Consider the following 14,720-nt stretch of genomic DNA (forward strand, 5'->3'; position numbering starts at 1 on the left):
CCAGAGTATCCAATTTGCACCATGAATTATTGTTGTCATGGACCATTATTTTTCACAATCGATTGCGTTGACCAATCCCGATCAAGGGAACTACACACATTGTGATAATTGTGGTCTTGACAACATTATTTTGTGTAAATTTCACCAGTGTAAGTGTTAAGTAGGGTTTCAAAGATAGCAGCACTTCAGGAAATCAAAACACACCCAGCCAGGCCGTATTTTATTACATTACTCATACAGGTTTTTTGTACACCCAAATATTGATATTTCATTTTCAAAGATATGGGAAAGGCATACTAAACATCCAAATTAGTTTTTTATATGACAACAATAATTCATGGTGCAAATTGGATACTCTGGCAAAAATAAGTAGAAAGCATGCAAATCCACGCTAATCAAGTGAAAAGTAACTACAATCACATGATTTCAACCTGCCAATGAAGGATTTGTGATTTGCCGAACGTTTGTTTGTACCCATTCGGAAGACTTCGAATCTGATGATGAACGTGTGAAGCTATCATCATATTCACATTGAGAGTAGAGGTCAACTTTGAAAGTGAATATGAATATGAATATGATGGTAGCTTCACACTCGTTAGTGAAACGCCTGTGTGTTGGCCCCAAACGCATCGACCTCTAGTGCTACCGTGACAGTTTTCTATTATACTGTGAGCATGCAGTTGAATGAACACTAAAGGCCCCGCTCCTTCTCTCATCACACAAACGTGCTATTAATACAAACTATGCATGTCTGCAGCACCGTGCGACATATCAAGCTATTCTCATTTGAATGACCTCCTTGACTACATACTGTACATATATTTTTGGAGTGACTTTAACAACAGATCATGGATGGTAAATATGTACCTGGCGTATTGAAGTCTAAGTTCCAATTTTCATCTGGAAAGCAGGTCGTCTACCAGTCAAATCTCGCCTATTGTGTTGGTGTTTTCAAAAGGATTTTGCAGCTTTTAATAATAATTGCTTTATTTTGGTAAGTAGTAAAGAACTAATCGAGCCGTTTGCTTCGTCTCGCTATTGTTTGCTTTCTTCATTTCGAGTTTTATATGGTCATATGTAGAATCCGAAAGGGTTACTAGTCTCGTTAAACAAACTGAACTGAACTGAACTCATAGCGCAAGAACCCTCATGATAACACGTAGCTACCTGTATGCAAATAATACTCATGTTCCGTGTACAGAGTACAAGTAATCACGAGAGCTCACGTTTGTTTTGTTCTTTGATACGAAATTTGCCTATTAGGATTATGTGATAAGATAATAATGCTCTAATTTAGTGCCACAGCCCATCATAAAATGAAAGTGAATATTTAGATGACAGGATTGGTAAGATATCTTATTTGTACAATAAATAAACGTCGTTACAAGAAATGACTACAGATATAATAGTTGAGTTCATATATAAGTGGTTTGATAGGGATTGAAAACAAGTTACGTAAAGATTTGAATAATGCAGGTAGAGCTATGGATAAAAATCGGAATGACCCAGTTTTGAGATGCACTTATTTCAAATTAAAAAAAAACATACAAAAAAAAACAATTGAAAGTTAAAAAGAGATCATTTGAAAATCATTGATTGATAAATTGCAGTCTACTCATGGAAATAGTTCAAATCAGTGAATATTGGAACATTCTGAAGAACGTACAGGGTAAATAGGGGGAAATTTAGAAAAAATAAAAAGATTGAATATGTATCTTAATGTTCCAATTGAACAATAAGAATTATTGATAGCTATTGGAAGATTGAAAAATAAGAAAGCCCCAGGTGAGGACTTAATATTGAATGAGATGATTAAAGCGGGTAATAATTTCTCTTTCAATAGCATACTCAAGTTACTTAAGGGGAGGTGTCAAATTCAAAAAAGTCGATAGATTTTTCTTATACTTTGCATACCAGAGCAGTGATATCTGAATATGTAAAAAATGCAAAGAAAATACTATGTCACCACCTTTGTTTTCAAGATAATGACCGTTTCTTGTATCTACACATATTGTTTTGGGTCAAAATAAGTAGATTTACAAACAATTAACTACATCATAATTTTTGACAGTTAAAGATTATCCCTGGAGCATTAATGAACTCACATATTTTAGTGCAATGTGTATTATGTCCAGACAAATTTGTTTGTAATTTCTTTTCATTATTTCATAAAATACTATGTTATTTTATCCACAGCTGCTTTACGATTTTTAAAGAAAAATGTAAGAAAACAGCAAACTAGGATAAAAGTCCGTGATAGATTATTTTTATATGCTGTATGTATACAATGTATTATTCCAGCTATTTATCAATGACAAAATAATAGTGGGTCACCATGTTCGTTTCAATTCTAGATTTGAAATTGTAACCCCACACCCCATCTAAATTTAGACATTTTTGACAAATCTTTTATGAAATATTGTTGAATTTTTACAAAAATCAAAATGAGCCTGCTTAACTTTGCACATATGTATAATGTACCAATACCTCTTCATAAGTATACAGCAACAACCTTGTGTGTATGCTAACTTTAAAATGCCAGTAAAAAGTGTGACCCCCCCCCCCCACCCCATCAAAATTTCAACATTTTGAACAAAAATCACTAGATATTGTATAATATTGGAACACACAGGCACCAAGGTATATTTCTGTCAGTTCATATGTATGATAAATCAACTGAACTATTCATGTATAGAGTTTATGTATTTCTCCCAAAGTTGTATTGTGGGGTGGTCATTATGAAATAGGAAATAACTCATATCAGTACCTGTTGATCCACTGAACACGGCATGCAGTATACGTACCTAGCCACATGATAAAGTGCACACTGTCACCATTTCGAGCAGTGTACACACTGCACTGTGAGGCCCAAAAACTATGCTACTAGATGTATTTGATTACTTGATTATAATGTTCACTAGGTGGTATGTCGTACGGTCACGGCCCAGTGAAGAAGAAGTATTTTTTTTCACTGTCTATTGTCAACAATTGGTCATACTTTCGTAGCCCCATTTTTAAATACGAGAATTAGCTTTTTCACTTTTTTTTCTCCACGATCGATCGGTCGTACGGTTTCTAATAATTATCATTGTTGTTTTTCTTGTAATGACAAACATGGTTTTAGCATCGATAACACATCAATGGTTTGAGAAAACGCGCACAAACAATCAAATGATTGACCTAGTGCTTTGACCCCATCAATCACCCTCTAGCGCTGGTGACAATGCTGACCTATCGAGCGATATGCTCCCAAAACGACGTATAGCAAATCTGGTTACCATAGTAACAAAGCAAAACCCCAAGCAAAGTACTTCATTTAATGGCGATATGGAATTATGGTCAGTATGTAAATTTCATGTCAATACCATACAAGTCATTGTTTTGAAATATTGCAATTAAAGTTTTCAAGTGTCATGTCAGTTTCATTTCGAGCAGTCGCAATCAAAGCAACTAAGGAGAAAATTAAAAGAAAATGTTTTTGCTTGTTTGTGGGGGGTACTCAACTTGGATGACTTGTGTAGAAGCAGACATTTATGACCTGGGTGTATCTCAGGTAGAAAGTCTTGGATGTATTCAGACATTACGGTTAATCGTGCAATAGTTCGCAAACTCGTGTAATCAACCCTTTTTATGGCCTCGATGTAGTTTAGAAGTTCCGAATCAATGTTTTGAATGTTTTTTCCCCCTTGTTGGTGTTCTATTTTGGTAAGTCCTTAGCATGCCACCATGTTACCTCAACCCGCCTAAAACGATGACATTTAGTAGATTGAGAGATGAGATTCTAGCGTCAGACACTGGGTTATCTCTTTGATATGGCCGACTCCAACTTTTCTGTTTCGCACGTCAATGTTTTTGCTTGCCGGCAATATAGGGAGTGTGGTTGTTGATATATTTCATCATGTCTAACATTTATAAGACAGTTTATAAGACAGTTCCTCTTAAAAGTCATGGTAAAGCTAATTTTCTTTGCAAGGACTTCTGAAACTCATACGAAATTACCTTCCGTTCACCCTAAATCTCCAATTCATGAGTGCGTACAGCGATCGAAAAACATATAACACTTCACTTCACTTCACTTCACTTCCAAACACGGGTTTGTTTCGCGTTCGAATGTTGACAAGAGCGCCCGTTTCAGTCTGCGCCGAAAGTTGCGTCGTTGACGTAATTCGAATTTGTCACCTCCTACCTTAAACATATATTAGACACTGGTAATTTTCCTGATACAATATTTGTAAAACAACATTATTAGTTCCTATTAGTTCCACTTCACAAATCAGGGGATAAAACTGATCTAATGATTATAGAGTAATTGTCCTTTCTATTTGTTTATCAAAACTGTTTACATCAATTCTAAATAAACGTCTTATCAAGTATTTAGAAGATACTAACCTTCTCTCTCCCTACCAGTTTTGATTTAGAAAGAATAGACGTACTTCTGACTGTGTCTATATGTAGCATGTGTATATTTTAAAAAAGCATTTGATTCTGTTTGGAAGAAAGGTTTATTTCTAAAAATGCAAAAGTGAGGGATAACAGGAGGTTTCTATAATGTTGTAAAGTCTATGTGTGATAACACTCAGTACAAAGTAAAATTGGCAAATGGGATTTCTCATATGTTTTTTTCTTCATGTGGGGTTAAACAAGGTTACAATCTTTCACCTACACTTTTTAATATATTTCTTAATGACCTTCCAGATATGTTTGGTGATATTTTAGATTCTCCTGTTGAAATAGATGGTTTGAAAGTAATTGTTTTGTAACAAATTTGAGATGGGTTGCCTCTACTGTTTAGGTAACCCTCCTCCATGTTACTCTCTCTCTCCACTCTGTACACGGGATCGACTTGGACTTTTAGGGAATTAGCTCAGACTATACACAATGTTCATGGTTAACCTGGATCATTTGGAAGTGGCCACGGAGCAGATCGAAGCTCCTGACCTCAGACCGTCTCTTCCAAAGACTGAATCCATCATTTTATTATTCCATCAAATTCAGCTCTCTGCATTATTTCTATTATTTCTATTATCCAAAATCATCTGGTGTTGCAGTCTGTTTCGCATTGTTATTTGTTCAGCATATCATTTTTAATGGTATTGGCTGTGCTTGCAGTAGTTTATTTGGCTGATAAATCAACGTCCTTCAACTTCATAGGATTTCTAAATTTTACCTGTACCTGAGACTACCTGTGTTGTTTGTGGCCATCTTGGACAACAATGGGTACTTCTGCATATACAAAACAACACTTCGCTAGTCTAACTCTCGCCCTTATTGTGCTATCAATCCATCGATACAACATCAACATCACTACAAGGAACCAACAATTTCACAATCCTCCTTTCCAATTTTCGGGTACTTGGACTACTTTAATGACTGATCATAATCATAACAACGTCGGAGTGTCAACTCTCTGGGTGAGTTTGTTCCATTCTCTGGATAAATCAAGTCAGTTCACCAAGATTATTATGTCGACAAATCCAAATTCAAAGAAACACTTTTTGCTACTTCTAATATTAGCAAATGATGTAAACCTAAATCCTGGACCATCACCAAATCACAGCAATTCAACAATCACAGACCCATGTATGTATTGCCATCTGGAAACCAAGTTAGAGGATGATGCATTGGAATGTGAAGAGTGTTTTCAGTGGGTGCATAAGAACTGTATTGGTATGAGTGACAACATTTTTAATTGTCATACAAAGCATCTCTCATATACTTGGATTTGTTGCACCTGTGGTTTACCAAACTTTTCAAACTCCCTTTTCTCTATCTCTGATCTTGATATATCAAATTCGTTCGATGTCCTGTCTTCACATGATGAGACTGACAACACCTCTCAATATATGCCACCATTAATGTCATCAAGTCCTCATGGACCAACTCTAAACAAGTGTAAAAGGAAAACATCTGCCAGTACCAACAGGAGTCATAAGCAAGACAATAGGCGTCATAAACAAACAAGTAAATGCCCAACACCTAAATCACTGAAGTTTCTGAATCTGAATTGCCAGAGTGTAAGGGCAAAATTACCTAATTTCTTATCACTCATTGATTCAGAAAAACCAGACATCATTATAGGAACTGAATCATGGCTCAACAAGAATATAACAAATGGAGAGATATTTCCAGACGACTACCAAGCATTCAGGAGGGAGCGTGTCCATGACACACATGGAGGTGTGTTTATCGCGACCAGTAATACATTAATTGCTACAGAGAGACCAGATTTAGCAACTGATTGTGAGATTATCTGGGTTACTATACAGATAAAGGGACTAAAACCATTATATATTGGTGCATTTTACAGACCTCCATCAACTGATTCTACTTATATCACTGAACTACAGAAATCACTTGGAAAAATACCTGCTCATGCCCATGTATGGCTGCTAGGAGATTTTAATCTAACAGATATCAATTGGAACACGAACTGCTTTAAATCTGGAGGTAGTCATGCACAAACCAGTAAACTCTTACTTGATATCTCACAAGAGTTCAACCTTCACCAAGTAGTTACTGAACCAACCAGAGATAATAACATACTAGACCTAGCTTTCACATCTAACACTTCTCTTGTCAATAGTGTTCAGGTTAAAGCTGGTATCAGTGATTACGATATTGTCATTATACATGACCATCTACGTCCTATCAAATTTAAACCAAAACCTCGTAAAATATATCTCTACAAGAAAGGAAATATGAACATGATTTCAGATGACCTTATAAGTTTAAATGATAAATTAACCACAGAAGTTATTAATGATTCCAATATAGATGACCTGTGGGGTATGTTTAAGTCTACACTACTAGATTCTATGGATCGCAATATACCTAGTAAGATGTCGTCTACTAGGTTTTCATTACCATGGGTTAATCACAAAATTAGAAGACAGATACGCATGAAACAGAAAATATACAATAAGGCAAGAGCATCTGGTAATTATCATGATAAAGATAGTTTCAAGAAGTTCCGTCGCCAAATAGACAGAAACATCCGAAAGGAATATCGTCGCCATGTCAAAGAAGACATCTGTGGGAGTCTTGAGTCAAACAATACCAAACCATTTTGGAAATTCATTAAATCGAAAAGGCAACAAATATTTGGTACAGCGCCCCTTACGGGGAAAGATGGTAAACTCGCGCAATCGGCTTCTGAGAAGGCTGCAGTTCTCAACAACCAGTTTTCACTGTTGAAGATACATCTAATCTTCCACTTTTGGACAAAAGTGATACTCCCAACATCCACAATATTACAGTCAATACTGAAGGCATTTTGAAACTGTTATCGTCTATCAAAGTCAACAAAGCTACAGGACCTGATCACATTCCGGCAAGAATTCTCAGCGAATGTCGTCATGCTATTGCACCAATCTTTACTAAACTTTTCCAGAAATCCATTGATACAGGTTTACTCCCTCCAGACTGGAGAGAAGCATTTATCTCACCAATCTATAAGAAGGGAGACAAATCAAATCCAGCTAATTATAGACCCGTTTCATTAACGTCAATATCATGCAAACTATTAGAACATATATAGTTCACCACCACATAATGAACCAACTTGATCAGTTCAACCTACTCAGTGATCTACAACATGGTTTCAGGAGAGGTAGATCATGTGAATCTCAGCTTGCACTAACAGTTGATGATTTAGCAAGAACACTGAATAGTCAGGGTCAGACAGACATGGTAATAATGGACTTTAACAAGGCATTTGATACAGTTCCACATCAACGACTACTACATAAACTACACCAAATGGGAATTACAGGTTCTATTCACTCATGGATTAACAACTTTTTGACTCAACGTTTTCAAAAAGTAGTACTTGAAGGCTCCCAGTCTACCAGTTCACCAGTTACATCAGGAGTTCCACAAGGAACTGTACTAGGACCACTACTTTTCCTGATATACATCAACGACCTACCATCATCTGTCAAATCACACGTGCGCTTGTTTGCAGATGACTGTATCTTATACCGACATATAAAATCAGTGAAAGATTGTGAAATCTTGCAAGAAGACATCAACAAATTAACCAAATGGGAAAAGGACTGGCAAATGGGATTCAATACAGCAAAGTGTTTTGTCATGAATATCACTCACAAAAGAAATCAGTTGCAACATAATTATAAAATGGGAGACAATATTCTCAGAATTGTAAAGCAGCACTCCTACTTGGGCATTGAACTGTCACATGACCTGGAATGGAAGCACCACATATCAAATATTACATCTAAAGCATCAAGGATCCTAGGACTACTACAGAGACATCTACATGACTGTCCTCCCAGTACCAAACAAACCGCATATATGTCCCTTGTACGACCGCGTTTGGAGTATTGTGCAAGTATTTGGGACCCTTACACCAAAATTGGCAAAAATGCTGTTGAAAAAATTCAACGCAAAGCAGCTCGATTTGTCACCGGAAACTACAAAAGGGAGGCCAGTGTATCCGATATGCTACGGAAGCGCCAATGGCAATGCCTTGAAAATCGCAGAGCAGTTAGCAGACTAACTTTCCTATACAAAGCTACAAATAATCTAGTTGCTTTTCAAGATGATAAACTACCAGAATCATCATCACGTTCTACTAGGGGAAGTGTACCTGGTTCTTCTTTCATATCGATCATCGCTAAGAAAAACTGTTACAAATATTCACTTATTCCTCGGACAATTCCAGAATGGAATCTCTTACCATTATCCATTCAACAAGCAAAGACAATAGACAATTTCAAATCTGCCCTCTCCAGCATTGATATCACCGATCTCATAGATCGTGCTCACCTGAACACGGGTGAGATCTAAAGGACGCCGCCAGCGTTACGCCTGTGTGATGATAACCCTTCTTAGGATGTTTACACAGTATAGAAGTAGAAGTAGAAGACAAATATGAAAACTAGCCAAACAATGTGATCACGTCATTGTTCTTCCAACTGTCTGTAATCAGTCATTATTTGACACTGTTGATCTTTTAATAACTTAATGTTGTCATCTTAGAAGAATACTATTCGCGAAATGCAAACATTTGTTCTAAGTATTAATTCATGACAGCTGAGAGTTCACGGTGACCTCGCAAAACATCAAAACTTAGCGAATATCAAAAAGTTGTATTCTGTCATCCGTAACAGTTTATTATATGCTGATGATTTAATTCTGATGTCAAAATCTGCAGATGGTTTACAGAATTGTCTGAATAAATTAAACTCATTTAGTAAAAACTGGGGGTCTTTCTGTGAACACTAAAAAGACAAAAACAATGATCTTTAATAAGGGTAATTGTCTCATTTCAAATCAATCGTTTTATTATGAGAACAATGTAATTGAAGCAGTGAGGCAGTACACATATGTGGGTGTAATTTTTACTCCAGAGCTTACTCAAAACCAAATAAATCTGAAAAATAAAGCAACGAAAGCTTTGAATAATATCAAGAAGACTATATTATATGAGAAAATGTTAAATTCAAAACTTTGTTTACATCTCTTTGATAGTTTAATTTCTTTGTATGCTTCAGATATTGGAGCAACTGAAAATAAAAATGTTAGTAACTGTTTAGAAAGTTTATGAATATTTGATTACTTGGAAAACAGAATCTATTCAATGATACAAAAAAGAAAGTTGGAAGTGGAAACAAATTGCATACTTACAGAATTTTCAAAAACGAAATTTGAATTTGAAGACTACTTAAATAATGTATCAGATTTACACTACGTAGAAATTTATCCAAATTTAGGCTAAGTGACCATATTTTAGGTATTGAAATAGGAAGAAAAGGTAAACCAAGATTACCTTTAAATGAAAAAATTTGTAGCAAATGTAATAGTAATGAAATAGATGATGAGTTTCATTTATTATTTTCATGTGATGTGCATAGATCTGGTAGAACTATTTTATTTAAGAGTTGCAATTTAAATAATTGTATTTCTTCTATTGCAGAGAAAGAAACAATATTAAAACTAATATTGGAATATAATTATTTAGATATGGCAATATTTTAAAACACTGCTACATGCTTTGCCCTCCAGTAGCTCCATATACAAGTTAAACTATTTTTGTAAATTGTTCATAGTATGCAGTTTTGTATTATTTTTGAATTTTAATACCATACCGCACTCTCTAATAGTGTGAGTTGAGTAATAAAAGATTGAATTGAACAATACCACCAACAACACTAGTGTAACTTCGAAGATTTTCCATCACATTTTCTTTCCATAGTCAAAGCAAATAACCGATAAGACTCCCGTCCTACAGGAATATTACCCAAGGGAAAGCAGTGCGCGACTATTGCCCTATATGCAAATTGAGGTCACTTTGGGTCCATATTCTATTCCAAATGATACGATCTAAGCCAATCACTTAAGGCTATATGAGAACGATGTGTTATCATTCTGAATATCGCAGGACCTTTCTAGATTGACAGAGGTCACAAAGAATGTCGACTGTGTTATATATCATTGTGTCATAATCAAGACAAAACATGAAGTTGTGAACTATGCCCCATTATATATAGTGTGCCAACTTTACTGTATTGGATCATAGACGTTGGAGAGACAACAGAGGCACGCATATGACCTGACCTTATTGAATTTACATATCATGACGTATATTGATAGTCTCAGTATGCAAAATTTAGGCAACGATATAACTCTCTCACTGGTTATAGCGCAGACCACTAACGAACAGACTGGAAACGCCTATAGTATTAGGTGTGAATGGGACTCTTAATCCCTCTTCCTACTGTCATGCTCACCCTTCAAGCATGCCTTTTGATTTAAACTGTCGAACGTTGTGCAAAATGACTCTTCGGGTCTTTACGGTTTTTTGCAATTGACTCGACCAGTTTCGATCGGAAAAGGTCAAATGTTAGTAAGTATGACCGGAAACGAAGACCGCTGCCAAGTCAGAATCAAAATCACCGCAGTTTCACATCAGTTATGCTCTGTTGAAGTTGCTTGTTCCTAGCAACCTTTATTTATGAATTTATAATAAGTGATATTTACAAGGATTTTGACACCGGATTTCAAATATCATGATGTTATAGATCTTTTCTCGATGGATAGCTTTTCCCTTGGGTAAATCAGAAAGTGAATTATCGAACCGTCCATTGATATACCGTTGTACAATGCTACATTTTGCTGAAAGATCATTTGAACCAGATGTAAACTGAGCGCCTCCCATAAGGGAACCACCAATTATTAAAATTAAACTAAAAAAAAACTGGTGACGGTATTGATAATGGTGTTGTTGGTGGTGGTGTGGTGGCGGTGATGATGGGTGGCGGTACTAATATAATGGCAGTGAGGGTGGCAGCGGTGATGATGCACATGGTTGTGATTGTGGTGGTAATGATATAATGAATAATGGTAATTGTGGCGGTGGTGGTGAATTCTTTCATTTTTTTAAAAACCTGACAGGTTAGTATATTCTTTATCTCACAGACATGGAAAACAGTTTTGTATTGTCTGTGGTTGTCTTTTTTTATAATGGTCATCCTAACATCAACATGGCATATATTCATATTATGAATATTGATATTACTGTCAGACTGACATACGTGTTCACGGTATGATTAAAACATAAATATATGTCAGTCATCAGTTAATGAACACATTGTACATATATTTGTTTTCAGGAAGCAATGTAATTTAATAAATTCCTTGTGTTTCCCAGTGTTGTCATTTTTTGGGAAAGGAGTTATCGTGTCTTCGAAGACGTTGTAGGTGAAAGCAGATATAAAGTAAAGGGCGTGGCCTACACCAATTTATCAACCGTGGACCCTGAAAATCTGACTGTTGAAGACACGGCTCCGTATAATAGGGCGTGGGATGCTGCAGACTACGTTATTCCCGTACAGGTTGGTAGTAATAAACGTCACAGAACACAACTACAAGCAGTAATCACCTGAGCGCTGTCAAAAATGTTTCAAAAGATTTAGTGTTAGTAGAGAACATAAACAAATAGTAACCCGTGGCACATTGCATCCAAAACTTGTGTAATTATACACTTGCTATCACAGTACTTATCTTTCTTTTTTTCTTTTTTTTAAAGATGTACAGGTTTTAAAATTGCAAGTGCAAATATTCTTTCAAAATTTGAAAAGAGCAGCAATTTGACTTTTTTTCAATATTTCCATTATCAAGTAATTCAAATTTAAAAGTACATGTAAACACACTCATATCAAGTACATTTTGCTTAACATATATTCAGTTCTTGATGATCTGGATATCGAATACATGTTAACTGCTGTGAATATAAAAATAATTCGATGTTATTCCCCATTATTTGTCTTCGTTCAGCCAAGGAAAATGCGAGTGACCTAGGGGGTTGTCACTACTCATCTATCGACTCGTAGTGACAACCTTTAGGTCACTCGTATTTTCCTGTTGCATGAAGAAAAATATAGGAGAATAATACAATTATATTAGCGCCGGTAGTACCCAAGAAAAATAGGGGAAAGTAATGGCAATTATTAACGGTTTTAACACAGCAGAACCAATGACATAGACATGCGTTGCCGTGATGTAGAACAGAGTATATACTCCATTTTTTTTGTTCAACTTGCAATTGGTTTGTGCATGGTATAATAGTCCATACAACTAAGTCTCTTTTGTCAGATTTAAGATTGAGCATTAATGTCACTAACAGTACAATATGGATTTATTCCCAGATGAAAGATGCATTCTTTATAATGACTAATATGGTAATTACTGAGAACCAAACCCAGGGAGAATGTCCAGAGGCAAGTGTACCATATTAAACCGAATTTATTCTATTACAAAAACCCAGAGCCTTGAATTACAAAGTGATGTATTTTCAAGAGTAAGAATGTCATCTTCATTAGACAGATTATTGTATGTTTTAGCAGAACTGAACTGAGTTATTGGAATGGTGAAGAATGTGTGCGTGTGCGTGTGCGCGCGCGCGTGTGTGTGTGTGTGTGTGTGTGTGTGTGTGTGTGTACATGTGTGTGTGTGTGTGTGTGTGTGTGTGTGTGTGTGTGTGTGTGTGTGTGTGTGTGTGTAAGAGCAAACGACTTGACCTAAATAAACTCGACTAACTGCCTTGGTATTTGGTAGAGAAGTTACTAAGAGTGTCTAGTTGGGAAATAGTTTGAATGAAAATTATCGCATCATAGATACATCTGATTAAAAGTTAAACCCGGTTCCTTTTTTCATTCGTATATTGTCCTTTTTTATCATAAATGTGGTATACTGGTGCAAAATGTGATTTTTGGAGAAAAAAAATTAAACTCCAAAACTATTTGGCAGATTAGCGTTTCTAGGGGTGTTTTGAAATTAATAATTTTTTTCTAATTTCATGGCAACTGACTTACAATAGTGATCAGCAATTTAGGTCCAAGAAATGCGATTTTGAGTAAAAAGATTTAAACTCCAAAATTGAATGACAGTCAGAAATATTCTAAGGATGGGTAGATGAAGAGTTTCTGATCACATTATAACCTCATTCCTCATGCATATTGTATATGTGGGTACGATAAGCTGATCAATGTTATCATGTCCATTTGAGACTGCAAAGTGAGTTTAACTGTTTTATTAATGAATTGATTGAAATTTAATAAGTTGTGCTATAGTGACATTGGCACTATTATCATTTGGCCCGAAGGTCTTATAAGCAGATGTCAATAAGTGGACAGGCATACACAAGTATTTGTATTGTTGACCAGATTGAGATGCCAATTTAGACTGTTTTGCCAAATTAAACATATTCTTCCCCAGATATGGGGAAACAACTGTAAAATCAAGCCTGTTAAAATAACAATCTTCACTTTACATGCTATGGTCTTTCTGTAGGACTTTGAAATAAAGGGGGCCTCATGCACACATGACGACAACTGCACAGCGGATGACACATTTACTGATGGAAATGGTAAACTTTATTCTTGTCTTCACTGTTGTTTAAAATATGATCTGAAAGTGTCTGCGAACAAATAACACATTTTTGAAGTAATTATGAATATTTTCTGCTACTGTTGGCCCATTTTTATGCTTTTTATTTTTATTTGATTAGGTTTTAGTAAACAGCATATGAATATTAATGAGCATTTGCATAAATAACGAATTTCGATAATAAGGCCATATCTTAATTGTGTATTCTTTAAAATTCATGTAATTTTTGTAAATCATTGTACATATATTGATATTAACATATCATGTCCTATAACATGTTCTATAAAGCTGGTAAATGTAGCTTTTAACGCTAATGAGTTATTTGCAAACTAAATGATTTTCAGTAATTAGGCTATTTCTTAAATAATTATGACAGAGATATACCGACACTCTCAAAAACTATCGCCCTGTGTCAAATTTGTCTTTTCTCTCTAAGGTCATTGAACGCGTTGTTTACAGTCAATTAAATTCATATTTATGTCAACACAATTTGTATGCTAAATGTCTGTCTGCATATCATGAGGGCTACAGTACAGAAACGGCACTTCTAAGAGACTCAGTTCAGAATGACGTGCTGCGGTCCCGCGATAAGCGTAAGGATGTTATCTTAATTTTGCTTGATCTCTCGAGTGCCTTTGATACGATCAACCACGTTATTTTGCTCTACAGACTGCGTCATCGGTTTGGTATTTCAGGAACAGTTTTTAGACTGGTTTAGTTCATATTTACGAAGGAGGACGCAGTGCGTGTGTGTCGGGTCGATCGTGTCAAAGGCAACTCCTTTGGATTGCGGTGTTCCCCAAGGATCTGTC

At 35.7% G+C, this 14,720-nt stretch overlaps 1 protein-coding gene across 1 annotated transcript in view; it reads left to right on the forward strand.

Annotated features, from left to right (window-relative positions):
• The first annotated feature begins 699 nt into the window (after positions 1–699).
• Positions 700–14,720, forward strand: part of LOC144444821 (P2X purinoceptor 4-like) — a 19,990-nt gene continuing 5,969 nt past the window's right edge. The window contains exons 1-4 of the mRNA XM_078134362.1: positions 700–994; positions 11,672–11,855; positions 12,669–12,740; positions 13,813–13,888. Of these exons, the coding sequence (XP_077990488.1) occupies positions 849–994; positions 11,672–11,855; positions 12,669–12,740; positions 13,813–13,888 (478 nt within the window). The 5' untranslated portion in view covers positions 700–848. The remainder of the gene's footprint in view (positions 995–11,671; positions 11,856–12,668; positions 12,741–13,812; positions 13,889–14,720) is intronic.

This window comes from Glandiceps talaboti, chromosome 13, assembly GCF_964340395.1.
Source record: "Glandiceps talaboti chromosome 13, keGlaTala1.1, whole genome shotgun sequence".
In the NCBI taxonomy this organism is placed as follows: domain Eukaryota; kingdom Metazoa; phylum Hemichordata; class Enteropneusta; family Spengelidae; genus Glandiceps; species Glandiceps talaboti.